At 47.6% G+C, this 27,972-nt stretch overlaps 1 protein-coding gene across 2 annotated transcripts; it reads left to right on the plus strand.

The window, feature by feature from the left end:
- Window positions 1-338: 338 nt before the first annotated feature.
- AFG3L2 (AFG3 like matrix AAA peptidase subunit 2) lies at window positions 339-27,962 on the plus strand (the record flags this gene model as incomplete). 2 transcript variants are annotated; one of them, XM_082667790.1, is made up of 17 exons in its annotated part: window positions 339-455; window positions 4,243-4,342; window positions 5,091-5,168; window positions 7,181-7,287; window positions 7,425-7,577; window positions 9,583-9,657; window positions 12,811-12,932; window positions 14,667-14,940; window positions 16,570-16,707; window positions 17,229-17,382; window positions 18,345-18,452; window positions 18,546-18,671; window positions 19,341-19,451; window positions 21,790-21,905; window positions 23,275-23,475; window positions 25,063-25,257; window positions 27,327-27,962. In XM_082667790.1, the coding sequence occupies 17 exons, from the start codon at window positions 339-341 to the stop codon at window positions 27,564-27,566; spliced, it is 2,415 nt and encodes an 804-aa protein (XP_082523916.1). In that variant the 3' UTR covers window positions 27,567-27,962. The 2 variants fall into 2 exon arrangements, with proteins under 2 accessions (XP_082523916.1, XP_082523915.1); XM_082667789.1 differs by having other exon boundaries at window positions 12,808-12,932; window positions 27,327-27,961.
- Between the last annotated feature and the right edge of the window lie 10 nt (window positions 27,963-27,972).

The raw sequence follows: 27,972 nt of genomic DNA on the forward strand, positions 1-27,972 counted from the left end.
CGGCCCGAGCCCCGCCCTCCTCCCTCTGAGCTCTTCCCCTCAAGCCCCGCCCCACCCTCTGAGCTCCTCCCTCAGGCCCCGCCTCGCCATCTGAGCTCCTCCCCTCAGGCCCCACCTCCGCCCTGACCCTGAACGCTACGGAGGCGGGGCCGCGGCCCTGCCCGAGGGCACGCCGCCGTGCGGCTGACGTCAGCGCGCCAGGGCGGGGCGGGGCGCGAGCAGACGCAGAAGAGCGTGGGGTGGCTGGCGAGCAGTCCAGTGGCCTCAGCTCCGAGAGTGCACGGCCGTTTGCGGCCGATCGCTCGTCAGCGCCCGGCCCGAGGCACGCGCCGGCGGCCATGGCGCACCGGTGCCTGCTGCTGTGGGGCCGGGGCGCCTGCCGGCCCCGCGGGCTGCCCCCGATGCTCGTGCCTGGCGGCCGCGCGGGCCCCACCGAACGGCTCTGCCTGCGGACGGTGAGTCCGGTGCCCCTGGCCCGCTTCCGGCCGGCGACCCGCTTCCGGCCCGGCGCCGGGAGTCAAGGTCACGGGCCCTGCTCTCGCCGTGGGTCCCCGGCCCGGTTGGAGACGGACCTCGGAGCGGCGGGGCTGCCCTGGGCCCGGGAGGCCTGCGGAGCGGAGCGCGTCGGGAGCCGGCGGCGAGGGCTCGGGGGTGGGGCTGTCGCCGCCCGGCGGACACGACGCCTAATAACCGGGGTCGTTAACGGTGTCCCCCCCAGAGGGGCTCTGCTTTGCCGTCGTCAGGGCCGGGCTCCCAGAGCCGATGTCGGCTGTGCCCGCGGCGGACCCGCCTCGCGCAGGTTGACCACGACCACGCACGGAGCCCCGGGGGTGGTGGGCGAGGCCTGGGGTCAGTCGCCAGATGCCCTGGAGGAAGTGTTCTCAGTCTTTCCACAGAAAGGGCAGTGATACACCTGCATTCCTGATGTTTCCTCCTCGGAGACCCCTTGCCAGCCAGGGTTATTCGTCTTAGTCTCTTACTCAGAATGGCTGTGCACTAGGCCTTTTTTCCGTTTCTTGCATTACATCCATTTCCCCGTCTTACCTTCCTCGGTTCCTCTTTTGTCCCTTGTGAATTTTGGACTCAGACATGTAATAAGCAGGTAGGGATGTGCCTTGTGAGTTTGCAGGTTTTTTTGTCAGGAATCTTATCTAAAAGGCCTTTCTTTCGAGTGGCACTATAGTTTCCGTGAATCTTCGATGCTGAGGTGTAAGGAAGTCTCCTGCTTGTGTAGGTCGGTGCCACATATTCCCTGGTACTGCCCTGAAGATCTGGGTGGGGACGCCAGGTAGTGACTGTAATGACAGTAATGACTCTGCTACCTGCAAGGGATGCTGAGAGGACAGATTTTCCTCTGCGTTTGTCCATCTGTTAAAAGTCTGTTCTCACAGTGAGGTTCCTGGGGAAAAGATTTTGATGTGTGGTCTCAGGTATAATCCTCAAAGGATTGAAACTGATGCTTCACAACTAAAAAGTACTCACATCATCAGACATAAAACCTAATTCTCTAAATTGGGGTCCTCTGTACTTAAATTTTGCAAATTCATAATCTTTTATATGTATTATTCTTTGAATGGGCTTAGATTAGATAGAGGAAAAAAATTTAATTGATGGTTCTTTTGTAGAAAATAATCTCATTATTAAATACAGTCACGGGGGTTATTGCTAGAGGTATTCCAGGTCAGTGCAATTTGAAGAGAGCCTAAAGGGGGCTGATTTTTCAGCAAGCTAATAATGTTTATGGAGCACATACCGTGTACCCAGTTCTGTACTTTATTGTGATACAAAGACTTGCTTAATATGGTGTTAATAAAGAACCCTTGCTCTCAAGTAGCTTTCAGAATGATTGGAAATGATAATGTAAAGCTGGGTATTGCCACACAATTTTAAAGGTGCTTTTCCGTATATTATCACATTTGACCCTCACAATAGTATCCCTGGGCATTCGTCGTTTTCTCCCACTGCAGGTACATGACTGTGAGTCTCCTAATATCATGAGATATGTTGAAGATCATCATGCAAAAAATCAGATTTCCAGCTTAACCAAAATTAAAAGTTTTGACACTGTTTGCCTGGTGAACTGTGAGTCTTTCAAATTCTAGGCTAGGTGCCACTTCCCTGTGACATGCCTAGGTCCCTTAAACATGTACCCACTTCCTTCTCTGTGCCACCTCTGTACCTTTCTACTTAAGGTTTTGTATTGTTGCACGTGCGGTACCGTCCTGTAATTGATTTGTTCCCAGGACTCTTCCTTACTCTTCCGAGTTTCTTCGAGGCAGCACTGGTTCTGGTCCCCCTGTGGGCTCCCCACTGCTTGGCAGCACCTGGCCTGGAGCAGATATTCAGTGACTTGTTGCCCTGTCCAGCTTGGATAACAGGTCTTTTCAATCCACACCCGTAATAGATTTGGCATTGGAAAATATTTATTCACATATGACACACTCTTATCCATTATCAGTGGTTATTTCTTGGGCCAAGTGTTCCCAGCCGTCAGGGAGGGCCCAACATAACAGAAGCTCCAAGTTCTCTCAGACCAGCATTGCTGTCTACCAAGAACCGTATCAGTGTTTCTGTCCTACTTTGCTATTAATTGTGTAATAATTTGGAATTAAATCAGCTCATTCTTTTTTGGTTTTTAGTTGATTATTTAATCCAGATACCATAAAATCCACCGTTTTCAAGTGTACTGTTGGGTGGTTTTTAGTATATTCATAAGTTTGTGCAACCATTACCATTATCTAATTCCAGAACATTTTCATCACTCAAAAAGAAGCCCTATAACCAGTAGCAGTCACGCCCCATTTCTCCCCAACCATTCCTCCAGCCCCAGGCAACTACTAATCTACAGTCTCTGTGGATTTGCCTATTTTGGACATTTCATATAAATGGAATCATGTAATATGTGACCTTTTGTGTCTGGTTTCTTTAACTTAGCATAATGTTTTCAAGGTTTCATGGTAGCATGTATCAGTACTTCATTCCTTTTTTATGGCTGAATAAAATTCCATTGTGTGCATATACCACGTTTTTGTCTGTTCATCATCAGTTGATGGACATTTGGGTTGTTTCCACTTTTTGGCTATTATGAATAATGCTACTATGAACATTCATGTACAAGGTATTGTGTGGACGTCTGTTTTCAATTTTCTTGAGTAGGAGTGGATTTGCTGGATCATGTGGTAACTGAACTCTACGTTTAACATTTTGAGAATGCCAAACTTTCCCAAAGTGGCTGTACCCGTCACCCCAGCAGTGCGCAAGGGTTCCAATTTCTGCAGATCCTCACCAACACTTGTAATTGTCTCTCTTTTTTATTATGGCCACACTTGTGGATGTGAAGTGATTTTATATGGTTTTGTGGTATTTTATTTTTCTCATAAGACCATAAAGGAGGCAAGTTAGGATGGATACTAATGCGGATGAACTTCACTTTAAACATTCTCACCTGTATGTAAAAGCTTGTCCTAAAAAATGGTGGTGAATTTTCACTTTTCAGAAGGATAGAATTACTTGAACTTTTCCACTGCCAAATTTAGATATAGCCCCTCAGTGGACCTTGCCGTTGATTGCTTTTAATTGTGCACCTAAATTTAATAAGGAGCTTGTTCAGTTTGTTTACATTATACTCTGACTTATATAGGTAGTGTTTACAAACAATTTTTAGCAACATGTTATTTAAAGCAGAGATATATCTGTAAAGGGACTTGTCAGGATGACAGTATATCAAATACCTTTAGCAAATGTTACTAGTACAAGGACTATCAGTGACATTGGACCATAACTTTCTTGTCTTTGAACACAGATAAATTTTGTATTGTGTTCACAAGCAGCATTGTTCTGTAATTTCAGGTAAATGACCTTGTAGTGTGATAGACCCTGCAAGTGAGGCAGCCGATGTTCCATGTCGGAGTTTGCCTTTTGAATGCTACAAATTAAGTAAACAATGCCAGAGTGAATGTGTTGGTAGAGAATCGTAATCGGGCTGCAGCTCTTAATTAGGTATGATTTGAAGTACTCTCGTTTTCTGGGCGAAGTGTGTATCTCCTAGTTCTTGCTGGACTAGAGCGGCCCAGGGCTGGACAACCCTAGTCCTCCCTCGGTGGGGGGGCCGTTCTGTGCTAGTCTGTAACTGCCTGTTGAAGGGAGAAGCATTTCATCCACTTGGTGGTATTAGGAAATGAAGCTCTTTTCATTCTTACTTTGATGTAACCTTCATGCTTTTATTTATATGTTGTGTTGCAGCTTTATCAATATGCTACAACTGAAGCAAAAACCAGCGGAAGTTCTCTTCTGACAGATGTGATTGCTGCTTATCAGAGATTCTGTTCTCGGCCTCCAAAAGGTAAACATTCAGATGTGACTGTGACGGTGGACAGTCTTGTGACAGAGACTCGCTGTCAGCGGGTGTTGACAGGGCAGGTGCAGAGGCGTTGTTTCGGTTGATTCCTAAGTCATGTCTCCTCTTACAACCCACCCCACCTCCTCCTGTGTGATTGCAGTGATGACAGTGTGTCACCTTCAAATGTGGCACCTTTGTCGGTAATGAGGTGGGCAGGCCAGTGAGACCTTTTCCTCTGACTCCTCGGGGTTGTGAGCTGTATTATCTAGACTTTGATTTACTCCCTACACAAGCAATGTTAAACTTCTAGCTTGTGCTTTTTAGTGATGAATCAGCTGCTTTAAAAACAAAGAGCACGGGCTTCCCTGGTGGCGCAGTGGTTGAGAATCTGCCTGCCAATGCAGGGGACACGGGTTCGAGCCCTGCTCTGGGAGGATCCCACATGCCGCGGAGCAACTAGGCCCGTGAGCCACAACTACTGAGCCTGCGCGTCTGGAGCCTATGCTCCGCAACAAGAGAGGCCGCGATAATGAGAGGCCCGCACACCACGATGAAGAGTGGACCCCACTTGCCACAACTAGAGAAAGCCCTCGCACAGAAACGAAGACCCAACACAGCAAAAATTAATTAATTAATTAATAAACTCCTACCCCCAACATCTTCTTTAAAAAACAAAACAAAACAAAGAGCACGTACACAAAACTTGATGAATTTTAGTTTGAGGATATGTATTTTTTTCCTTTTCTAACAGGATTTGAAAAATACTTTCCCAATGGGAAAAATGGAAAAAAAGCTAGTGAACCTAAAGAAGTTATGGGAGAAAAAAAAGGTACCTTTTCAAAAGATTATATTTGAACTTACTGTTTTCCCCTAATATATGATGTTGCTGATAGTTTTCACTGAACAAAGAAAATCTTAAGTCAGTCCTGAAACTGTAGTCTAGGAGCACATATAAAATTCTGTTTCATTTTATCTTAATTTTCTGCTCATATTTCTTGTCATTTTTCAAATTGAATTAATTGGAGGTTACCTTAGAGATATTGGCTGGTCAGTATCAGTCATATCTAACTGCATGTTTAGTAAGTACATTTGGCACATGTTATCAATACATGCAATTTACTTGACGTGTATTGTGAGTGCAGTGTTTTTCAAGTTGTTCCTCAGAGGCTTATCTTCCCTTAGCGACTCAGAGAGGGTTTGTCAGAGCCAGCGGCTTGGGGACCTGTGTGTGTGCCAGGCCCTGCTCCCCTTTCACGTGTGGTAGCACTTAGCACAGTGCCCGGCACGTGCTGGCATTCAGCTGGCATCGTTTCCTTCTAGGGAAATATAAGGAAAAATAAAATACAGCCTTTGTTTTTAAGTGAACTTGGGTCTCGGAGGGACAAATACATGCTAAGAGAATGTGGATCATGAAAGCCAGGCCAGAGCCGAGGAAGGACCAGTGCTGTGTGGGCTGATGGAGCGCTGGTGACCGGGCGACTTCCTGTTGACCTTGGTTTGGGGCTGATTAATGGTGATTGGTCCACTTTTTAAATATAACCTATTGGGTACCTTTTGCATATATGTTACTTTGTCCTGGAGTACATGGGACATCGTTCAACAACTTTAGAAATGTGCCTTCTCTTTATTTCCCAGGCCTGGGCCTCTTAGGGGTGGGCTTGCCTCTCTGAGACCCTGCCTTACTTGAGATAGGGGTGCGGGAGCTCCCTGTGTGCATCTCGGAGGGGTGAGCACGACAGGAAGCCCAGGCCATGAGGCCCTGCAGGTGACTGGGTGCTGAGGCCTCCTGGCCTGCACAGTGAGGGGGTGGCTTCCCAGGAGTTGAAGATGTCAGAACAGTATTTGTGGGTCTTTGAAAGGATGGAGAAGTGGGGGGAAGGGAGAGTATTAGTGACTGTATTAGTTTCCTAGGGCTGCCAGAACAAAGTTCCACAACTGGGTGTCAGAAGCAACAGTATGTCTCTCAGTTCTGGAGGCTGGATGTCCAAGATCAGTGTGTCGGCAGGCGGCAGGGTTGTTTTCTTCTGAGGGTCGTGAGGGAAAGGTCTGTTCCAGGCCTTCTCCTTGGCTTGTAGACTGCCATCTTCTGCCTGGGTCTCTTCATATCGCCTTTTTTCTGTGCATGTCTGTGTCCAAATGTCCCCTTTTTATAAGAACATTAATCATATTGGATTAGGACTCACCCATGTGACCTCATTTCAACTTGTGTATTTTGGTGAAGACCCTAAGATCACTGGGGAGTAGGACTCCAGCAAATGAGTTTGGAGGACACAGTTCAACTCATGACAGTGACTAATTTCAGATTCTTACCAACAGATTTTATGGGGATGAAGTGGGTTTGTTGTTGGTAGTGGTGGTTTTGTTTTTGGCCAGTTATCAAAATCATGTCTTTCCTGCAGAAGAAACTGTTAACAGTGTTCACTTCAGGGCTTGGGGCAGGGCAGGGGCACCTACTTTTTACCTTCAGGTGGGAACTCAGGAGCGTGCTCATGTGCACTCAGATCCCAGCTCTGTCACTTGCTCACTGTCACTGAGCACTTCACCAGGTGATTAGCAGGCATGTCAGCCCCTTTCTTATCTGTAAGATGGGCAGAGTCATGTGTCTACTGGTCCTTGGGTAAGTGTGCAGCTCATGAGACTGTGCGTGTGAAGCGCCAGGAGCCTCCCTGAGGGCTACCCCTCTCTCTCTTAGTCTCAGGCTTCCTCATAGCACTTTGTTCAGTAACTGATCAGTTGCCATGTGTTTTGCAATAAAACTTTATTAAACGGTATTAATGAAAACATTGCTGAGAGATAGGAAATCCTGCCATGCCACTGTACACACTCTCTGTCTGTGAACAGAACTGAAGCCAGCGGCTGCCCCGCGTCCTTCTGGAGGAGGAGTTGGTGGTGGTGGAAAACGAGGTGGGAAGAAAGACGATTCTCACTGGTGGTCCAGGTTCCAGAAGGTTTGATTCCACACTGTGTGGTTGACGTTGGGGCTCTGGGGTGGCATTCATGGCATTGGAAGGAATTTGCATCCAGCACAGTGTAGACTGTGTTGTTACATTGCATGCTTCACAGAAATGTCTCCTTTCTTGCCCAGGGTGACATTCCATGGGATGACAAGGAATTCAGGATGTACTTTCTCTGGACCGCCCTGTTTTGGGGAGGAGTCCTGTTTTACTTCCTGTTCAAGAGCTCCGGGAGAGAAATCACATGGAAGGACTTTGTCAATAACTATCTTTCCAAAGGAGTAGTGAGTATTGTGTGGGCCTGCAGGCTGCAGGGGTTCAAAGGGTGGGGTTCAGATGAGGCCAATAAAATGATAAACAGCCACCAAGTTAGCCAGGCTTGTTCGCCATCAAGTCCCGTGTTGGATTTTTCTAATGCTGGAAAGTACTGCAACCAAGGAACCTGTTTGTTTTGACCCAGCAGTCCCCAAATTTACCACGAACTCCTTTTATTTCTTTTCATGCTAGAGCCTCGCTTTGGAGCCACTGCTTCTGACTGTTGCTCTGGCGTCCCTGTCTGTTCCCATCATTCCTCTTGTGCCCTCGGGTGTCTCTCCTCCCTGCACCTTTCCCAGCCTCTCCCAGCTCCTTTACACCTTCACTGCTTGTAATGTCCTGTGGGCCTGGAAGGTGAATAGGTGAATAGGTGACTCAGTGTTCACAGTGAGAGCCATGGGCTCTGAGTGAAGGCCCGGGCATGAGCTCTGTGCCCCCGGGCTGGGTCTTTGCCCAGTGAGACCCTGTTTCAGCTCATTTAAGATGCTGTGGATTGTAAGGCACATGTTATTTTACATGTTACTAAGAAAGATTGAGTGAGCCACCAGTGAAACTATGTAATACCATCAGTTGTCAACATGCATCAGCAATGTCTGAGAGGTTAAAATACGAAAAATAACCATCTTAGAATTGATGAAGTAAAGTGATAGTAAGAGAACAAGCATTAGGCCTGCTCTGTAACCTTGGGGAAATGATTTAAGCTCTCAATACTGGATTTTTCATCAATGAAATGAATAAAATAAAAATATTAATACTTATAAAATATAAAGAATCTAAAATTATTTTTAAAGGTTGTACAGTAAGGTGAGGATGGAAAAAATGGAAACGATTATCTACTCAGATTTTTGAAGCAAGTGAGGCTCTCACATGTGTGATTCCCAGGTGTCGTGAGGAGCCTGCTTTCTAAGAAGTGATTCCTGTCCTTCGAGTGTGGGGACAGGTCCTGGCTCTGTAGCCACTTCTCCTCCTGACCCGCTGGTTCTCTGCATGCAGTCAGTCTACCATTGCCCCAGCAGTTTTATGTGGGATAGAGTTCTCTAGTCAGTCCTTTCCAGATGGTGAGCCCCCATTCTGGTTCCTCCTGGAACCTTGCAGGGCTCCCTCACTTCGCATATTGGGCTCGTACCTTCCAGACTTCCTGCCAGAGCAGACTTGACAGCGGCAGGAAACAGGCCCCCCCGAAAGTGCTCCACTCCACAGCAGCCAGAGGCCTCGGGGTGAGGTGTGCAAGCGATCTTTAGAACCCTGTGTAGTTAGGAGCTTGCAGGAAAATCAAGTTTAAACCATTTTATACCCTAGAGGGGCAGAAATTTAAAAGTCTTTTAATAGCAAGTGAGGACAGTAGTGTTTTGGAGAGCGATTTTGCCCTACAGCCTAGCTGGACTCTGTTTATCTACAGGTACGTATCCCAGGGAAGTTCTTGAAGATGTGTCCAGATGGTATACACAGGAATGTTCACAGCAGCATTGTTTGTGATGGGGGAGCGTTTGAAACAGTCTGAATGTCTGTGAACAGGAGAATGGACCAATAACTTGGGGTGTACTTATAAAATGGGGTACCCTGCAGAACTGACATGTCAGCAAGGAAAGACCTTACAAATACAAGGACAGAAGAAAAAGAAAGTTGTAGAAAAGTACATGCCAGATGAGACCATTTTTAAAGTTTAAAAACAGGCAGAAGTGAGTGTCTGTTTAGGGTTGGGTCTCTGTGGCCTGGGACCAAGCCCTGCTTTGGGGTGGCCAGCACCCGCTGCAGAGAACGGCCACCTCTGGGTGACTGGGGGCTTCAGCAGTGTTTGTGATGTTTTCTTTCTCAAGCTGGAGTGGGGAACACGGGGAATCCTTACGTTATCTTCTTTCTTTACTTTATATTCTTTTGTGTGTCTGAAATACAGGCATTTCAGATGAGCTTAAAAGAATATCTCAAGTCTTTGTGTAAATTTATGTTTGAATATTTAACTTCTTAAAATTCCAGGTAGACAGACTGGAAGTCGTCAACAAGCGTTTTGTTCGAGTGACTTTTACACCAGGAAAAACTCCTGTTGATGGGGTAAATGATTTTATTAATTGATGTGAATTAGCTGTAAATTAACTTTTCAGATGTAAAACTGAAAAGCAAGCATTCCCTCACATTGCGGTAGCCATGTACACTGGCCGCGTCGGAACTGGGCAGCGCAGCAACCAGGATCCTTACTAACAGTGAGGATGTGAACGTTGTGTCCGTAATGTGTGCAGGGGCTGGGCAGTGGTTTTGGGTTTGGTTTGGTTTGGTGATCACGTTGGCTATTCATTTAGAAACCAGTGTGTGAAATCTAGTTTTCAGTATTCCAGTATCTATGATTTTTCAAGACTGAGAAAACAGTTGTTTTATTAAGAAAAAAAATGTTAAAATCTGAATTGCTTATGTCTTAAGACAACTTTTGTCAAATCAGTTTAAGAAGCATTCTGGTCATATCTCTCCCAATTGTTTTGTGATGTTATATTATTTTAATTTCCATTTCTGTTCTTATTTAAAAAAAAACATTTGTATTTCTTGTCCAACCAGTTTGAAATGTGTTCCAGAGACCCCAGAGTGGGTTGAGGGGATTATGGGGGGGAGGGGGGAGGAGGCAGATGAGGTTCCCAGGTGATTCCCAGCCCTCCTGGACCCGACCCCCAGGCCCACTCCTAGCCCCTGGGCATCCTGCGACCTTACAGCTCCCCTAGGGCCAGCCCTCTTCCAGGCTGCATCCCTTCTATCTCAGGATGCCTTCGCTTCACCATTTCGTCATCATCCTGCCTGGATGGGGCAACATTTAAGGAAAACGAGAACTGTTGGTGATCATGTCTCTGATAACGTATCAATAAATATAAGAATATCTGTAACGTCATAGGACTTTCGTATTTCAGTCACTGTTAGGAAAGTTGTTTGAATTGTCTTAATCCCCCCCCATTCTCTTTATCTTATGATGAAATGTTCATTAATAACCATGCTACTTTTTTTTTTCTCAGAACTGTTCCTCAGACTTTTAGTGCTGGGAATTAAATTGGCACTCCCTTTCAAGAGGACAGTTTGGCAGTGTATTTATCAGCAGTTTTGAAAGTACGCATACACCCAGTAATTTTGCTTCAGTAATAATCCTAGGGAAATAATTAGGGATGCATGTAAAGGTGTCTGTGCAAGGATGTACTCCAAAACATTGTTTATAGGGCAAAAAATTAGAACCATATAAACAGGCCCATTAGGCCCCTGGTCAGCAGTAGCGGCTCCTCACGTCCCTCTTTAATCGCCTGCTGGGGCTGCTGGGGCTCGGCTCTCAGTAGGGCTTGCTCCTCCCTGGGGAGCAGTTTTTACACTTAGTACTGGCATGCACGAGCGTTTTCGTATTGAAATTAGTACCATCTTATTTTAAATTACTTTGTATCACTCCTTTATATTACAGTTAAGGTTTTATGTTGATTTCTTTTCAAAATTGTGCGTATTTCAAGATTGTAAAAGGGGTATTTTGAAACCTTGAGAAAACAACATCAAAATTGCTAATAGTGTTTATCTCTGGATATTGAGGTTATGGATGCTTTTTATTTTCATTATGTTTGTGTTTCCTTAGTTTTTTACAGAGAATATGTATTGCCTGTTTAATAAAGACTATTTCAAGCTTTCGGAAATGGGTATAAGATTTTGTGTCCAACTGCTTATGGCATAGTGATATTAATTGCTGTGCTGTGCTGTATAAGCACAGGCTTTGGAGTCTGACACACTTGGCCTCAGATAAGCTCTGCTCTTTACTAGCTCTATGGTCTAACCCCTGGAAGCCTCAGTTTCTTTATCTTTAAAATGGGAGTGACACTAATGCTTTTAGGGCTTAGCTCTCAAATGAGATTGTGTAGGTCAGTGGTGGTTGTCAAACCTCAGTGTGCATAGGAATCACCTGCAGAGCTGGGACCCACCCCAGAGGGTCTCACCTAGGTCTTGTCCCTAGAATTCCGTGCTGCTGGGCCTTGGTCCACCCAACTCTCTGATGTGAGGCATCATTTAGCTTGTTGCCCCATTGGTGGTGGGAGCCAAGTTGGCGAGTGTTCTGTCATTGACACATTTGGGGCCTATAACCACAGGAATCGTGTAGCTTTGTCTGTGAACAACTTACCGAGGACTATTGTTATAGAATATTATACAACTTACTCGCCGTCTTTTGTTTTTAGACACGTGGAGAGAAACACCACAGTGACGGCGCCCACTCAGTAACCCTGGTGGTGGAAGGGTTGCGGGGGCATGTTGCTCTTGTCTGTGTACATGTCTCAAGTGTCTGAGGTTTACATGTTTTTTAGGCGTTTGCAGGTTAGAGGAGGAACAAAGTCTTTCGGGGCTGTGCAGTGCAGCTGATGCTTGCCGGGTGCTGGGAGGAGGGGCCAGTGTGTGGGGAAGCTCCAGAGGTGGGAGTGGTTATGTCGGAGAGCCGGTGTGGCCTGCTGGTTATTGTCGCTAGCCCTGGAGCCAGCCTGCCTGGGCTCAGAGCCACCCACTTCCTAGATGTGTAACCGTGGGCGGTGGGGTCACCCCTGTAGTTTTGTCCTCTGTCAAACGGGGACAGTAAATGCCAGCACAGTGGGGAACCCTGTGCTGGTGGGGAGCATCGCCATTGCCTCCAGCCCTTCGGGTGTCCCTCCCTAGGGTCCCAGGAACTCCCAGGTCCAGTGACTGGAGGGTATTTCTGTCCCATTGGGTGGAGCTGCCTCCTGGCGGTCGGTGATAGCACCTCCTTCTGAGGACCCAGGGCGTCGTGGTGCACCTGGGGATGGGAACCATCCCAACACTGAGAAGTGCCATCACTGCTGCAGGCTGGTGTTTAGTTTGGGACCAGGCAGCTAAGAAGTTCCTGAGAAGTGGACAAGAGGAAAAGGATGCTTGTTTGTTTCTGAAAAGGGTTGTCTTTTCAAAGAGAGTTTTCATTTTTCGAGTTTACAATTTTAGGACTGTGGAGGAATGCTGCTATAGAAATGCTTGCTGGTTGAGGCTTGTCAGGGGTTCTCACTGAGTGAAGCTTAGTCACTGCATTGTTAAAACAAGTCTTGTTGTTATTGTTAATATTGTATATTTTTAATTTGTAAATTTGCAGTATTTCTGAAAAATTCTTGGAAAGTTGAACCCTTTGTGAATTGAATCCTTTGTTTCCTCTTCATTCCCCTAACAAAATTAGGATATTTTGTTTTTCTGTCCTTACAGCAGTATGTCTGGTTCAATATTGGCAGTGTGGACACCTTTGAGCGGAATCTGGAAACTTTACAGCAGGAATTGGGCATAGAAGGGGAGAATCGGGTCCCTGTGGTCTACATTGCTGAGAGTGATGGGTAAGAAGCGTGTCTGTGAACACAGGAGGCTGCCTGTGCTCCCTGGGCTCACTCTGTATTCTGTCAGCAGGGGGCAGCGCATCACACTTTATATTCTCAACAGGCCTCTCAGTTCGGCCAGAGTTCTTTTCAACCATTAGTAACTTACTAGTTTGCTGGAGACTGGTTGATTTTCTACATGTTAATGTTTATCTTGATTAAGCAGTAGTTTGGGGTTAATGTCCAATGTACCGTTCTTGAGTAGGAGTTTAGCATAAAGAGCCCATTTGTGTTAAAGAGTGGCATTCCCACCTTTTAACTATCCTTTACATTTATATTTCACAGAGTTTGCAGGATTTTTAAGTAATGCTTCTTCCTCTCTGGTCAGAGCTGCTTCTTCCCTTAAAGGTTATTTGTCTTTAGAAAGGCCACTTCAGGTCTGAGTCTTTCAGGAACAGCTTGTTGATTTCAGGAGTTGCTTGTCTTTGGGCTTATTTGGGAATACATGGCCTTTGAGTGCTCACACACGGACGCCCTGGTAGATCTCCTGGTGGTGACCCCATTTGCATTAAATGCAGAACGCCTACCTTGATTTAGAGTTACGAGTTTGAGAGTGAAAGTAGAAATAAAGCTTAATTTTTTTGTACATGTAAGAGAGCGGAGAAAGGGGTAGCTAGCTTGTTAATTGAGCTGATGGTCTTACTCGGCCTCAGGGACTCTCTTGAGTCTTGGTGTATGTAGACCTGCAATCTACCTGCAGTATTATTAATAGATCCAGCTAGCTGCCGAGATTATTTCACACGTGATGCAATATATCCCTTGGTCCCTGAGGTTATCATATAATTACTTAACTTTATAGGCTGGTCCTGAAACATTACACAAAGTTTTGTTGCACCATTCCTTAAACCTTTATTGTCAGTGTGTTTATTTTTTTTCTCCAGAGATAAACCAAAGAGTAAATTGTTCATGGTTTAAATGCTATAGCAGCATTTAAAATTTTATAATAGATGAAAAGTTAGAAAGCTAATCCTGGTTTTATTCTTGTTTTGTTTTTTACCTAAACCATGTACCAGGTTTTGACCTAAATTTCTTAGGGTAAGTTAAACTAAATTGCATTATGTTACCCAGTATAAGTATATGTCTGTGCCTGTAGTTGTGTGGAAATTGACTTTATTAAGACAAACAGAAAGCAAAAGGCTGTAAGTCACCCCTGAGCTGCTCCCGCCAGGGCAGGCATGGGTTGGAGGGCACCCCTGCCCCTGGGTCTCTGTGAGCCTGCACGAGCCGCCCAGAGACAGCTTTCACCACTGTTGCCTTCGCAAGGATTGAATATTTGGAAGACATCTCTTCAGAATAAGTTGATGCATTCCAATAAGAGAACTGGAATTTCTACTCAGGCTAACACCAGAATCACGTTAAAATTGTTAAATGAGCAATTTGAACGAAATTTCTTTGAAATTTTGATGTAGTGATAGTAAATCACAGGTCCGTCCTGTGCATAAATGGTGGTTCTTGAGGTGGGAATAAAGCACCACTGGACAGCGTACGTGTTGAGAACAGGCTTTTCTTTGGTCTTTCTGCGATTCCCCTTCAGTGATACTGACACACTAAGAGTCTCCTTGTGCCTCAGATGTACCCGGATAGCCCGGTGTTGCACAGGCAGAAACCGTGTGCAGTTACGGGGTGGCGGGTCCCTCGCAGGGCAGCCGAGCCAGGGCCGCCCGCCTGAGCGCTGCGCTGTCGTGTGGCCCCCAGCTCCTTCCTGCTGAGCATGCTGCCCACCGTGCTCATCATCACCTTCCTGCTCTACACCATCCGGAGGGGGCCGGCCGGCATCGGCCGCACGGGCCGGGGCATGGGCGGACTCTTCAGTGTCGGAGAAACCACTGCCAAGGTCCTAAAGGACGAGATAGATGTGAAGTTCAAAGATGTGGCGGGCTGCGAGGAGGCCAAGCTAGAGATAATGGAATTTGTGAATTTCCTGAAAAACCCAAAGCAGTATCAAGACCTAGGAGCAAAAATCCCAAAGGTAAAATGAACTTTCAGAAGACGGTTTTCAGCTCATTAACCCAAAAATCTTCTGAAGTATTTCTTGATCTCTGAAGTTACAATTTTATGGAGTTTGATTACTTATAAAGTAGCTCTTTTTCTCTCCTTCCTCCATCTTAACTTACTAGTCTCCATTTAACTTGCGCGTCTCTTCAGGTCGGCTGTCCTGCGTGGATGTGTCTGCTTGCAGGTAGCGTGTGTTCCCGAGAAAATGTGTGTCCTCTCCCCTTGGTTTGCTTCCTTCTCCCTCCAGGGCAACTTAGACACCCCTCTCTCAGCAGCCCCCAGCACATTGCCTCTGCTGTGACCTCGCTATCCCTCTCTCAGCACCATGAGCAGGCCTGGCCTGGAACTCAGGTTCGTGGCCCAGGACTCCGTGGAGGACAGACCTTCCCCCGCCCACTGCGCGCCACGGGTAGCCTTGCCCATCTTTGTGTCGCTAAGGCCAGGCTCAGGCATTAAGTAAATGAAGAGAAAATGTTTAACTAATTCTTTTAAAAACCCGTTAATAAAGTTTACTTTAAAGGAGTCCTTTGTAAAGGGAATCATCATTTTCTTGATTTCATGTCCTGCCTGCCTCCATGGATAAAAAGTCACATTTTATAGTTTTATAATTTGCTATACTTGCGTACCTGTTCACATCATACTTAGGCATCTCCACGACTTAAGTAATTACAGTGTTTGAGCAAACAGTATTCTTTTTAAGTTCATCATTGGTTATTAGATTTTTACTTCATTTGTGAAATTTAAAGGAAAGAAAATAAGCACAATGTAAGTTGGAAGTGTGATATTTGTGTCTCCTTGAATTATTGAAGTAAACATCAGGCAGTTTATTAGTAGATTCCCAGCTTAAGTCACCCTTTATATACTGTTAGGTCTAAAAAGCAACACTAAAAATCTTAAAAAGTAAGAGAAGTATTTCAAATTTCACATTCTTACCAAGTTTTTTTTTTTTTTTTTTTTTTTTTTAAGGAGGCAACTTTAGTGAAGAAGGCCATCAGCCCAGCTTCTATTTAGTTAGTTAGTTATTTATGGCTGTGTTGGGTCCTCGTTTCTGTGCGAGGGCTTTCTCTAGTTGCAGCAAGCGGGGGCCACTCTTCATCGCGGTGCGCGGGCCTCTCACTATCGTGGCCTCTCTTGTTGCGGAGCACAGGCTCCAGACGCGCAGGCTCAGTAGTTGTGGCTCACGGGCCCAGTTGCTCTGCGGCATATGGGATCTTCCCAGACCAGGGCTCGAACCCGTGTCCCCTGCATTGGCAGGCAGATTCTCAACCACTGCGCCACCAGGGAAGCCCCCCAAGTTTTTTAAAACAGTATAGTCTCTAATAGTCTTTTCCTTTCTCTTCTCACTAATATAATTACTTTCTCTATGTTTCTCTAATATTTCTTATATATTTCTCTATATTTCTCATATAATTTTTTTTCTTCTTACTAATGTTATTAATATTCTTACTAATATAATTACTATCATTGTTCACATGTTTAAGAAATATTTAGTGTATATCACTAAAATTTGTAGACAGATTTATACCTTGGAATTATTTATGGATATGTAATTTATTTCTCTGAAATTCTAGTCAAATGTACTTTCTCTTTTTTATATCTGAAGGGTGCCATTCTCACCGGTCCTCCAGGCACTGGGAAGACACTGCTGGCGAAGGCCACAGCCGGAGAAGCCAACGTCCCTTTCATCACCGTTAGTGGATCTGAGTTCTTGGAGATGTTTGTCGGTGTGGGTCCAGCTAGAGTAAGTCTCACCTCACACTGTATTAACTCAGCAGGTCAGAAGGTGGGCGCAGGGCCCCCGCTGCCATGGTCTGAGGGTGGGGCGACAGCTGGCTGGGCTCGGGAGGGTCATGCCTCTGCTGTGTGTACACGTCGCTGGGTCTTTGAGTAAGTGTCTGCTGTTACTGTTTGCCTCGGGCGTGAAGGGAGCCCAGGGTGGTTGGACTTGTAAACTGAATACAAACTTTACAACTCTACCTGTTACCTTTTAGTAGGATAAAGATATGTAGTGTCAGTTTGCTGGTGTTCGTGCTTCTTACATAACAATAACTGATGAGCTTTTAGAAATAATATTTGCTCACCTTACATAAGTTTCCCACCGTTTGCCATGTGACTTCTTTGCTGCTTGTAACTTTTAAAATTTGTACTGTACAGTGAGTGACACAGGATGGCCTTCCTGGGGGACAGGAAGCTTTATGTCTGTTTTATTGGGAGGATAGCACTCACTTGTCAAGTGACTCCAGTGCTTACATTTTCATCCAGGTCCGTGACTTATTTGCCCTTGCTCGGAAGAATGCCCCTTGCATCCTCTTCATCGATGAAATAGATGCCGTGGGAAGGAAGAGAGGAAGGGGCAACTTCGGGGGGCAGAGTGAGCAGGAGAATACCCTCAACCAGCTGCTGGTGGAAATGGATGGTGAATGTTCAAGTCTTTTGTGTTTTGAACTGTGCTTTCTAATTGTTCTTCATGTTTCTAAAATGAGAGTCCTGTGCTGATACAGAGAGCAAAGAGAGATTCTCTAAAATAAACAACCCCTATCGAAGGGCTCTTTTATTCCAGTACAGGTAATAGCAAAAGAGTCTTGCCTGGCAGCCTGCTGTAACTTAATACTGGTGTTAAGATGGCATTTGTACCTGGTGCCAAATAAAAGAAAAACTGGTGAAATGCTTCGCTAAAGAATCATAATCTCATTCTCAAACCATTTATGATTCTGAAGGATCAGGAAAATCCATGCGTTAGCAAGTGCGAATTTGGCAGATTTTGAGCAGGTCTGCGTTCCTGGGCCGGGTGTGGGAGCCAGACTGAGGAGGTGGGGCTGCTCCTCGGCTCTGCGGAACCCCGTGCACAGCAGAAACTACCCTGGGGGAACGGGCCAGGCTCCTTCAGCGCCAGGGTCCTGGGGGTGACGGCTCTGTGGCCACGGCATTGCCGTTTGAGAAATGGCCAGTCAGACGAGCAGGCTGAGCCTGCAGAAGAGGTTGGAGGTGGGGTGGTGCCTGCCTTCAGATACGCAGTGAGTGGTCCCTGTGGCCCAGGGAGTTCAGACACTTCCTTTGCAAATTTAACCTTACTGATTTTTTAAAACTTTCTAAAGTTGACAACGTAATCTACATTTCTAGTTACATAAATTTAAATCTTTGGTAATTTGTCTTTAGTAGTTGATCCTTAAATCTTTAAGTCTTGTACTGTATATGACTTAATCATTAAGGACAAGATGAATAGTAAGAAAAATCATTAAGTTTGTGACTTAAAAAATCACTAGATAATAAATAGAAAACTAAAGTGGTGTGTCTCGTGCTCATACGTTCTGGACAGGCATGCTGTCACCTTCCTCCTCACGGCATTTAACAATGGTGATGCCTTTGTTCTATTTCCAGGCTTTAACACAACGACGAACGTGGTCATTTTGGCGGGCACCAACCGACCAGATATCCTGGACCCTGCACTGATGAGGCCGGGGCGCTTCGACAGGCAGATCTTTATCGGTGAGATGGTTTTCCCTGGATTCAGGCCAGTTCTTGTGGGGAGGGGTGCAACTGTTTCACTGGTTTTTTTTTCCTTAAAAATAATTTCTCAAGGACCACCGGACATAAAAGGAAGAGCCTCTATTTTCAAAGTTCACCTCCGACCACTGAAACTGGACAGCACCCTGGAAAAGGAGAAGCTGGCAAGAAGACTCGCATCCTTGACCCCGGGGTTTTCAGGTGGGTGAGCACGACCTGCTGTTGTGTCTACAGGATGTGACCCTTCCTTTCTTGTTCCCTCTCTCCCTTCTTCCCAACTTAACATGAAATAGAAGGGACCATCTATCTACAGCCTGAGAAGGCTATATACACGGGCACAGGCACCTTCAATGTCCCAGGAGCCTGACTTTTTAATATTTTTTGTTGTGCACATACATTGTGTTATGGCCTATTTGCGTCCCTATATACTTTCTCTGTAAGGTTAGTTTACAGAGACCTAAGGATCTAGGAAGTTTTTGGCAAGCTTCTCATGTTTAACTTTCGTTGTTTAACTGAATGCATTAGGTCATTTTAATGCCTATGTATTTCATTATATTTCAGCAGATTGCCCAATATCCGCTTAAGTCACTTTCCCAACAGAGATGGTGGAACTAAGTTGATGGGCGTTTTAAAGTGCTGTCTTAGTTTGCTGTCATTGCACAGTCTCTAAAGGTGGAGGGCTGCCTGTGGGTATCTGTCTACTAGTGATACTTGCAGCGTGCATTTCAGGGGCCGGGTTGTGCCAGGCAGGACTGAGCGCTACTGACTGCTGCTGGTGGACGGTTGGCCCGGGTTCCCTTCTTCACAATGTGTGACCAGTGAGCTCAGGTGTATTTGGCAGGTGAGCCGTTGTGTGTGTCCCTTTCACAGGAGCCGATGTTGCCAACGTCTGCAATGAAGCTGCTTTGATCGCTGCGAGACACCTTTCAGATTCCATAAATCAGAAACACTTCGAACAAGCAATTGAACGAGTAATTGGCGGTAAGGCAGCTGGTGGGACCCACGACCAAGGGCGGATGGCGTGAGTTTGAGGCCAGGGCATGTATCTGCCCAGACCTGGGGCTCAACGGCACCCTGTCGGATGGGTCTGAGACGCCACCCTCATGCTGCACGGGCGGCAAGCAGGGAGGTGTCCTCCCCTGAATTATAGCAATCTAGTTTTTCTAAAACACTCACAACCTCCCTGTTCCCCAAAATTTCATCGCATGAGTTAAATGTGCTCTAAGCTAGATATAGGTGATGGGTGAACAGCTGTAACAACTGCTTGACCGGGAAATGCTCACCTGTCGAGCAGGGTTGGCCAGTGATGTGTTTTCCTTGCTTTCTAGAGAGCTTATAGTTAATACTGTTAAAAAGATAACTAGCAGTTCGAGAACTTGGGCATTCAGAGGAGGGAATGGCACAGCGCTGTGCTCCAGACACAGACATGCAGTTCTCATGCCCCCAAAGCACAAGAACCCCCGGCTTGTCACAGGATTTCCCTGTGACAAGGAATGGCCAGGCAGGCTCCACGGAAGAGCGGGGTTTAAACTGGGCTCAGGAGGAGGGGATGTGGTGTGAACGAGGGTGAGCGGAGGAGCAGTCATGGCCTGTGCCTCAGGGAGGGAGGTGAGTTGCTCAGACTCCTTCCTGTGGGAGGGAAGACAAAGTGGAGAGAGGTGTTGAAGCCTAGATTTTAGCAAGCCTTGAGTGTTAAGCTTAAGAGCTTTTTTTATGTTGTTTTACGGCCAGTATTGTACTAACACGAGTTTTCCTGAGCCACTGAGTAACGGGATAGTCAGTGATAGCTCAGGAAGATGCATCTTTGAAGAAGGGGCGCATCTGGAGGCAGAGCCCCTACTGGTCCTTAATGTGTGGTAGTGGACGTGAGCGTGGGAGCCCCATGGCCACAGGTGGGAAGGGCGTCCTCGGGGCTGCTGGTTTGGTGGGAAGTGAGCCGGGGCGGGATGTCCCCGTGAGGTCCTGCGCGTGGCCGTGGTTCCCGTGGTGCGGGGTGGGTGAGGGCACGGGCCACACAGCCGACAGCCGAGGGGGAAACGGCTGTCAGCAGACTTTCCGAAGCTTGTTTTGTGCCACAGGCCTGGCAGGCTCATTAGCAGGTGAGACAAGGAGTAGGTGCCACTGCAGGGGGGCCGGGGGGGCAGTTGTAGCGGTGCCGAGTGAGTGACTGGACCGTTTGAGATTCGTTAGGGAAAAGAAAAAGTCTAAGATGTTAGAGTTGTGAGTGGAATTAAAAGACCTCACTGTAAACACAGGAGAAGACTATTTGTGTTCTTTTAGGTCTGGGGGAAACGGGGGAGGGGGGGTGTTTAGTAGGAAAGTGAGTTTGTGAAAGAGGCCAGGGCGGTGGGTGGGGCAGAGCCTTGGCCCTGAGGGGCACGGACGTGCTCTTCACGCTCTTCACGCTCAGCCGCTGGGGCCAGCACACGCCCTGTGACGGGATCGCGAGCTGAGGAGGGGAAATCCTGTGACAAGCTGGGGATTCTTGTGTTTTGGGGGCATGAGAACTGCGTGTCTGTGTCTGGAGCACAGGGCTGTCCACCTGCCCTCTCCCCACCCACTGGCGGCTCTGCGGCGTGTGCTTGTCCTGGGCCGAGTCCTCAGGAACACAGTTCGCCCTCTTTTCTTTTTCAGTCTCCCAGACTCCGTAACGTGTTACCAGTTGAGAAATTCTCAGATGAGTACCTGGAACACGAGAAAGCTGGTGTCACCTGTGAGCTTTGTATCAGTGCAGACTACAGCCCAGAGGTGCGGGCGAGCTCCGCGTCCGCCTTCATCCAGGCTGGAGCAGGGGTCCTTCAGTTCTGGCAACACGCGGGCCGGCTCGGGGGCACCTCCTCAGGGCTGCTCTGCGGCTGCGGGCTGCTGCCTCTCATGGGCCTGGCTCTCCTCCCACCCTCGTGTGCCTGCCTTCTCGGCCGGTCCTTGTCTCCCCCTACTTGGTGATTCCCGATGCCTAGACTAGGCAGTGAGCTCTTTCCAGATGTCTTCGTTTTCTGTGAATTTTATGTGTCAAATTGACCCTAGTGCTGAATTTTACTTTGCATTTCTGTTTATTTCTCAAAACGAGATACGTGACTTGAGTGGGAGAGTAGGAGAAAGTGGGCCTCGGGTGGGTAGTGAATGCGTTTTGCGGTGGTTGTATATTTTGAAGTTGATGCTTTGCTTTGTTCTGCCCCTGATTGGGAATATTCCATGGTCACAGGCAGCTTGGTCTCTGAGTCACGATTTAGATGAGACGCTGTGTGGTATCGTGTAAATCTCTTTTGATGTCGGTGTCACTAAAGCAGTGGGTTTTGTTTTCTGTTCTGTATGTCAGGCTTAGAGAAAAAAACTCAGGTTCTGCAGCCCGAGGAGAAGAAGACAGTGGCATACCACGAGGCTGGCCACGCAGTTGCCGGCTGGTATCTGGAGCACGCGGACCCCCTCCTGAAGGTGAGGCAGTTGTTGTGGAACAGACGGTGGCCACACTGGGCCACGTGGCAGGAACATCTGCTGATGGTGTTGGGGTGAAGGGGTCACGCAGATGAGTTATAAAGTTTGGAAAGAAAAGTGTGCAGAAGCTGGAGGGGTTCACTCTGGAAAAGCAGTTGCTACCGTGGGTCAGGCTTGGGCGTCTGGGGCTCTCCTGCCCAGGGGGTTTCCCTGACTCCACAGAGAAAAAGGCAAGCCACACACCCTGGAAATACTTGTAGTACGTGTATATGACAGAGGACGTGTACCTGGAATACATGAAGGACTCTTAAAATTCAGTGGTAGGGAAACAAGCAACGCTGTAAAATAATAGGCAAGATATATGCGCATGTACTTCCTGAGAGAAGGAATAGGAATGGGCGCTAGGCGCATGAAGATACCAGATGCCCTAAGTCACCGGGAGGTGTGGGTGGAACCCTGCAGAAGCTCCACATGTCCCGAGGTCAGTCCAGCTGGACCCCATGCCTGCGGGCGGGCACCTGACCCGGGACAGCCACCGTGGAAACCAGCTCGGCAGTTTCTCATAAAGGTGACAAATGCTTCCAATACAACCAAACGGTTCCAGTCCTGTGTGTTTACCCAAGAGAAATAAAAACATGTCCATGGAATACTTTTACTGCTTTATCCGTAATAGCAATAAACCGGAAAGAGCCCCGAAGTCCCTCAAGAAGGAGTGGATGTTTGGTGTGTTTACCCAGTGATTGCTCCGCGGCCATAGAGCTGAGTGCACTGTTAACACAGCCGGCAGTGGGGGTGGGTCTCGGGGACAGTCACACAGACCAGACACGGTGAAGTCCGAACTGTATGAGGCCATTTACGCACAGTTCTAGAAACTGCAACTCATCTGTGGGGGCAGGGGAGGGGATTTCGGGGAGACGAGGAAGATGTTTTGTATTTTGGTTGTGGGAGGAGGCTGTTTGTCAGAACTCACTGAACTGTAACCTGTGACTGGGAGCATTGATTGTAAAAATTAAAGGAATCTACTCAATTGCAACAAGAGGACTAGAAAACTGAAGGCTGCTGGCCCCTCTGCCTCCTGGAAAGCGGGGCAGGCGGGGCTGGCGTCAAGTCTGGAGGGGTCGCCAGTCAGCAGCAGCCCTGTTGTCAGGACTGAACACTTTCAGTTGAGTTTTATAAGAGACAAGAAATACTTTATAGACCTCTCGGGTGAGGTTACCCTAAGAGAAAATGCTCTCCTGGACGGGCCCTCCCACCCAGCTCCTCAAGCCGAGGCTGTGGTGCTTTCCTCTCCAGTGAGTCTCCCTGTGGCTCCACATCAGCCTCCAGTGGCCGCGTCTGTCCTCAGCGCACCGTGTGTTCTCCTTGTCAGGTGTCCATCATCCCTCGGGGCAAAGGGCTGGGCTACGCGCAGTACTTACCCAAGGAGCAGTACCTCTATACCAAAGAGCAGCTCCTGGACAGGATGTGCATGACTCTGGGTGGCCGCGTGTCAGAGGAGATCTTCTTCGGGAGAATCACAACCGGCGCTCAGGACGACTTGCGAAAAGTGACTCAGAGTGCATATGCCCAGGTGAGTGTGGGCGGGGTCGTCTTGCATCCTCACCTGCACTAATGGCTCTGGAACAGCACTGCTGTTTGACTGGTCTAGGCTTTCCAGGCAAGGGTTACTTCTTAAGAGAAATCCATTTTAGAATGATCAAAACTTAGGAAAAGAAACCCTTGTTTTGAGAGTTCGGTCTTTCAGGTTTATTACTAAGAGTGTATAAAGCACATCAGTAGAGTTTACATTCAGTTACAAGCCTGTGGGATCCCGCGTGGACTCCCTGGTGCCTGTCCCTTCTGGTCCTTTCTGCTGACAGCAGCCATGCCCCTGTTTCCTTTAAGTTTATCACGGGCGCCTCCATCCCCAGACAAGGTCATTTTGCTGTCGGGGAACTTGATGTCAGTGACTTTCTTTGGGAACTCCTTTTATTCATATGTCAGCTCTTCTGGGCCTGTTACTTTCCCATACCTTTCATTTTTCTTGGGACTTCCCTGGTGGTCCAGTGGTTAAGACTCCAAGCTTCCAATGCAGGGGACGCGGGTTATATCCCTGGTCGGGGAACTAAGATCACATGTGCCGCGCAGCACTGCCAAAAAAAACCAATAATTTTTCTTAGGGCATTTGTTTGTTGGGGTTGTTTGCTCTTGTGTCCTTTCTAGTTTAATCTCCATTTTAAAAATAACTGTAATGTTTTCGTTTTCTATTTCCTGCGTTCTAGCACCTCATCTAAATTTTCTGATTCTGACTTAATGTTATTCTTTCTTATTTTCTATCACCTTCCTGATTTCGGTTAGCCTTTTCTGAAGTTGTGGGTAACAGTTTTCATCTGTATTATGGACGTCTCTCCATTCCACTTCCCTTATCTGTGTAGACATTATTCTGCTCCTTTTTTCTCATAACAACTTTGTAAGGGATTTTTCTGTTGCCCACTTTTACATGAAGTTTGTTTTCCTGATCTCTTAGGAAGGAGGTGGATTAAGACAGTTTTTCTAGTTTTACGGTTTTAGAGTTTCCTGCTGTTTTCATAAACTTTTAAAAAACGTGACTTCCTACTTTCTGATCTGTTCCTGCTCCCCTCTTTTATCTGCGCCTTCTCTTTTCTGGTCAGTTTGGATTTTACTTCCACAGCTTCTTCTTAATGTGGGGTTTTTGTGTGGTTAGTGTGGGGGTCTCATGGGGTGCAGGCTGGGCCCTGTGGACTCAGGGAGAATGCCAACGCCCCTCGCAGGTTTCTGGAGCCCGGGCGGCACGGGAAGAGCCTCTGGGCGGCCTGAGTGGTTCCTCCCATCTGTCGGATGCTCCTTGCCTGTCCTCACCTCCCCCCATGCAGAGCGATTTCAAGCAGGTCTCGTCACCATTGGGGTTTGTCCCTGCCCGTTTGCCGCCTGCCTTGTAGATGTTGCCTGTGGGTCTCTGGTCTTGTCCTCCCAACCTCCATCTACACAGAACACCCTGGTCTACTTGGCCGACTCAAGGCTGCCGTGTCGTTGTTGCGGGTTAAAGAGTAGTACTGCAGTGAGGTGTGTGGATTTCATGTCAGTGGATTTGCTGCCATTTTATAAAAACCTGTGAGCAGAAATGGATGCCCACCACTAGTCACGCATTCTTTTTCAGATTGTTCAGTTCGGCATGAATGAAAAGGTTGGGCAAATCTCCTTTGACCTCCCCCGTCAGGGGGACATGGTGTTGGAAAAGCCTTATAGCGAAGCCACGGCCAGACTAATAGATGACGAAGTACGAATACTTATCAACGATGCTTACAAGAGGACAGTCGCTCTTCTCACAGAAAAGAAAGCAGATGTGGAGAAGGTGGGTGCCGGCTCCACCAATGATTCTCTGCACGGTTTTGCAGAAAGAGTTGAGACTGATGGCTTGACTGGTTGGTTGGTTTGTAGATGCCGACGTCCCCTGTGCTTGTTAATCCCAGGCTCCTTCCTCCATCCTGATGCTGTGTCTGCTGTCTCTGTGGGGCTGGGGGGATGTGGGAAGAGCAGCAGCGGGCATGATCCCGGCTCCTGGTTCTTAGGAATGTGAGCGCGGGATTAACAAAGTCTGTTCACGACACCAGACACACAGTTGAGCCTGCAGTCACCCACCAAGTGCTTCCAAATGCAGAGCCCAGTGGCCTGATTGGGATTGACCACTGCTCTTCACCTCCAGAGTAAAGAGGTAGTGGAACAGCAAACGAAAGAATTAGCCAAACTAGATATGTACCTTTGCTTAATTATGACCTTCCATGAACAAACATTCTTTTTATCTTCCGTTGTTGTGCCTCATTTGATAGCGTTTTCAAAAGGGAGGGAGCCTTTCTAATTCAGTCGGTTTTTTGTATCCAGTAAACTCTTAATTATTCAGAATCCATGCAACCAAACGGAGAATCTTCTGTCTTTTAAATATTCCACACTCTCATGATAAAAGCACAGGTGAAAAGTCTTCTATAAAGGACTGATAGAGAAAAAAGCTATTCTAAGATGATGCTGTCCGATCAGCAGATCTTCAGAGGAGCCCACTGTGAGCTGTGCCGGGCAGAGCCCGAGGTGCCTTTTCACAGAGCGCAGGGTAGGTGGGAGGGGCCTGCAGCAGGGGCTCCGATGGGAGAGGGCAGAGAAGGCTGACATCCACCCTGACGGCTCATCAGGCTACAGTGAACATGGGGAGGAGAGGAGGACTCGCTGTGTGGGGCCCTAGTGAGCGAGGAGGGGGTGCAGAGGGAAGGACAGGGTGTCTGGGGACTCCAGAGCTCTGCGGGAAACACAGCTCTGGAGCTAGAGGCGCCCTTCATGGAGATCTCATCTGGCCCCTGTGTTTTATCGTCAGGAGTACTAAAAGAATCTGGAGTGGAAATGCTTAAAAACTCATCATTAAAGGAGCGAGCGGCAGGGACTTCCCTGGTGGTCCAGTGGTTAAGACTCCGCGCTCCCAACACAGGGGGCCTGGGTTTGATTCCTGATCGGGGAACTAGATCTTGCATGCCGCAACTAAGAGTCCGCACATTATAACTAAGACCCGGTGCAGCCAAAATAAATAAATAAAAATAAATCTTTAAAGAAAAAAGATGCCAACACTTAAAAAAAATAGAGTGGCAGCAGGGTGCCATCTCCAGGGGGACAGTCAGAGGCCAGTGCAGAGGCAGCCATGGGTGTGTTTTAACTTCCTGAGATGGTGCCGTGGTGGCAGCAGAAGTAGAAAGGCAGTGGTAACAGTGAGCGGGTCTAACGTGACCCTGTTCCCTGTCCTCCTGACACCGTCCCTCACTTCCCCACTCGTAGTTGGCAGGGGTCCCTTTTTCTGTGGCTGTGTGTCATGTCAGTCTTGTGGTTCAGCCACACAGAGACCAGAACTTCGAGATGCATATTTTCACGTTAATCTCCTGCTTCATATTGTGTCTCTGCCTCATTTGTCTTTATTTTTGTCAGCCACCTTTTAAAATTTCCCTGTTTCCACCCTTTCCCCCACCCCCACCCCCACCCCCAGTCACTTGCATCACTTCCTCACACTTCCTGGCAGGATTTCTTTCTGCTCTGTAAGCCAGAGGGAGCTCCTTCCCTCTTTGGAAGCAGGTGGGGCCCAGGGACACTGCGTCTGGCTCTCCTCCCCGAGGATGTCCTTCTGCGGTGTCAGGGACAGAGCTCCCCCACTAAGTCCAGGGCACAGTCACAGGCCACATGGATGTACCACACTGTGCAGCCACGCCCTTCGTGGGGACACGTGTTTTTCCAGGACTTTTGCACATCTTATTCTAAAGTGACATGACAGTGAATATCTCTTTTCAGTGGTCCTAAACTGTTTTTTGGAAGGGGGTTGACTGTAAATAGGAGGTGATGAGATTGGAGAGATGTTGCTGGGTGACTGTTTAACCACAGGTGTTCGCATTGCAGGTTGCTCTGCTCCTGTTAGAGAAAGAAGTGTTAGACAAGAACAACATGGTGGAACTCCTGGGCCCCAGACCGTTTGCAGAAAAGTCTACATATGAGGAATTTGTGGAAGGCACCGGCAGCCTGGATGAGGACACCTCGCTGCCTGAGGGCCTGAAGGACTGGAACAGGGAACGGGAGGTCTCAGAGGAGCCCTCGGGCGAGAAGGCCGCCAGCCAGGTCCAGGGTGCTGGCCCTGCGTAGCCAGAGCTGCGCCTTCAGAGCTGTGCTCGGCCTCATGACACAGTGGGAAGTGGGGTGCTTCGTCCGCGGCCTCGGAAGTCACCCGGGTTGCGGGGGAGGGCACGTGCCCCAGCCTCGGGCTCTCCTGGTCTCTGTCCCCGTCAGGTGGGGGTCCTCCTGCTGTCACCTGCTCTTCACTCCCTCCTCCCTTCAGTCTCCCTCTGTGATGGGCTATGAAATTAGGAATATTTTCATTGATTTAATATTTTAAAGATGGAATCCGGGTCACAAGTTGCTGTTTTGTGATGGAATGGTTTTCTACAGAGAGCTGTAACATACTTAAAAATATGAATGTATTGTGTAAATACGGCTTCTTTATGTCAAAAATAAAGTGTAAACACTGCACTTTTTTTCTCCTGAACATACA

Source organism: Grampus griseus, assembly GCF_964374135.1.
Source record: "Grampus griseus genome assembly, chromosome: 12".
Classification (NCBI taxonomy): Eukaryota; Metazoa; Chordata; class Mammalia; order Artiodactyla; family Delphinidae; genus Grampus; species Grampus griseus.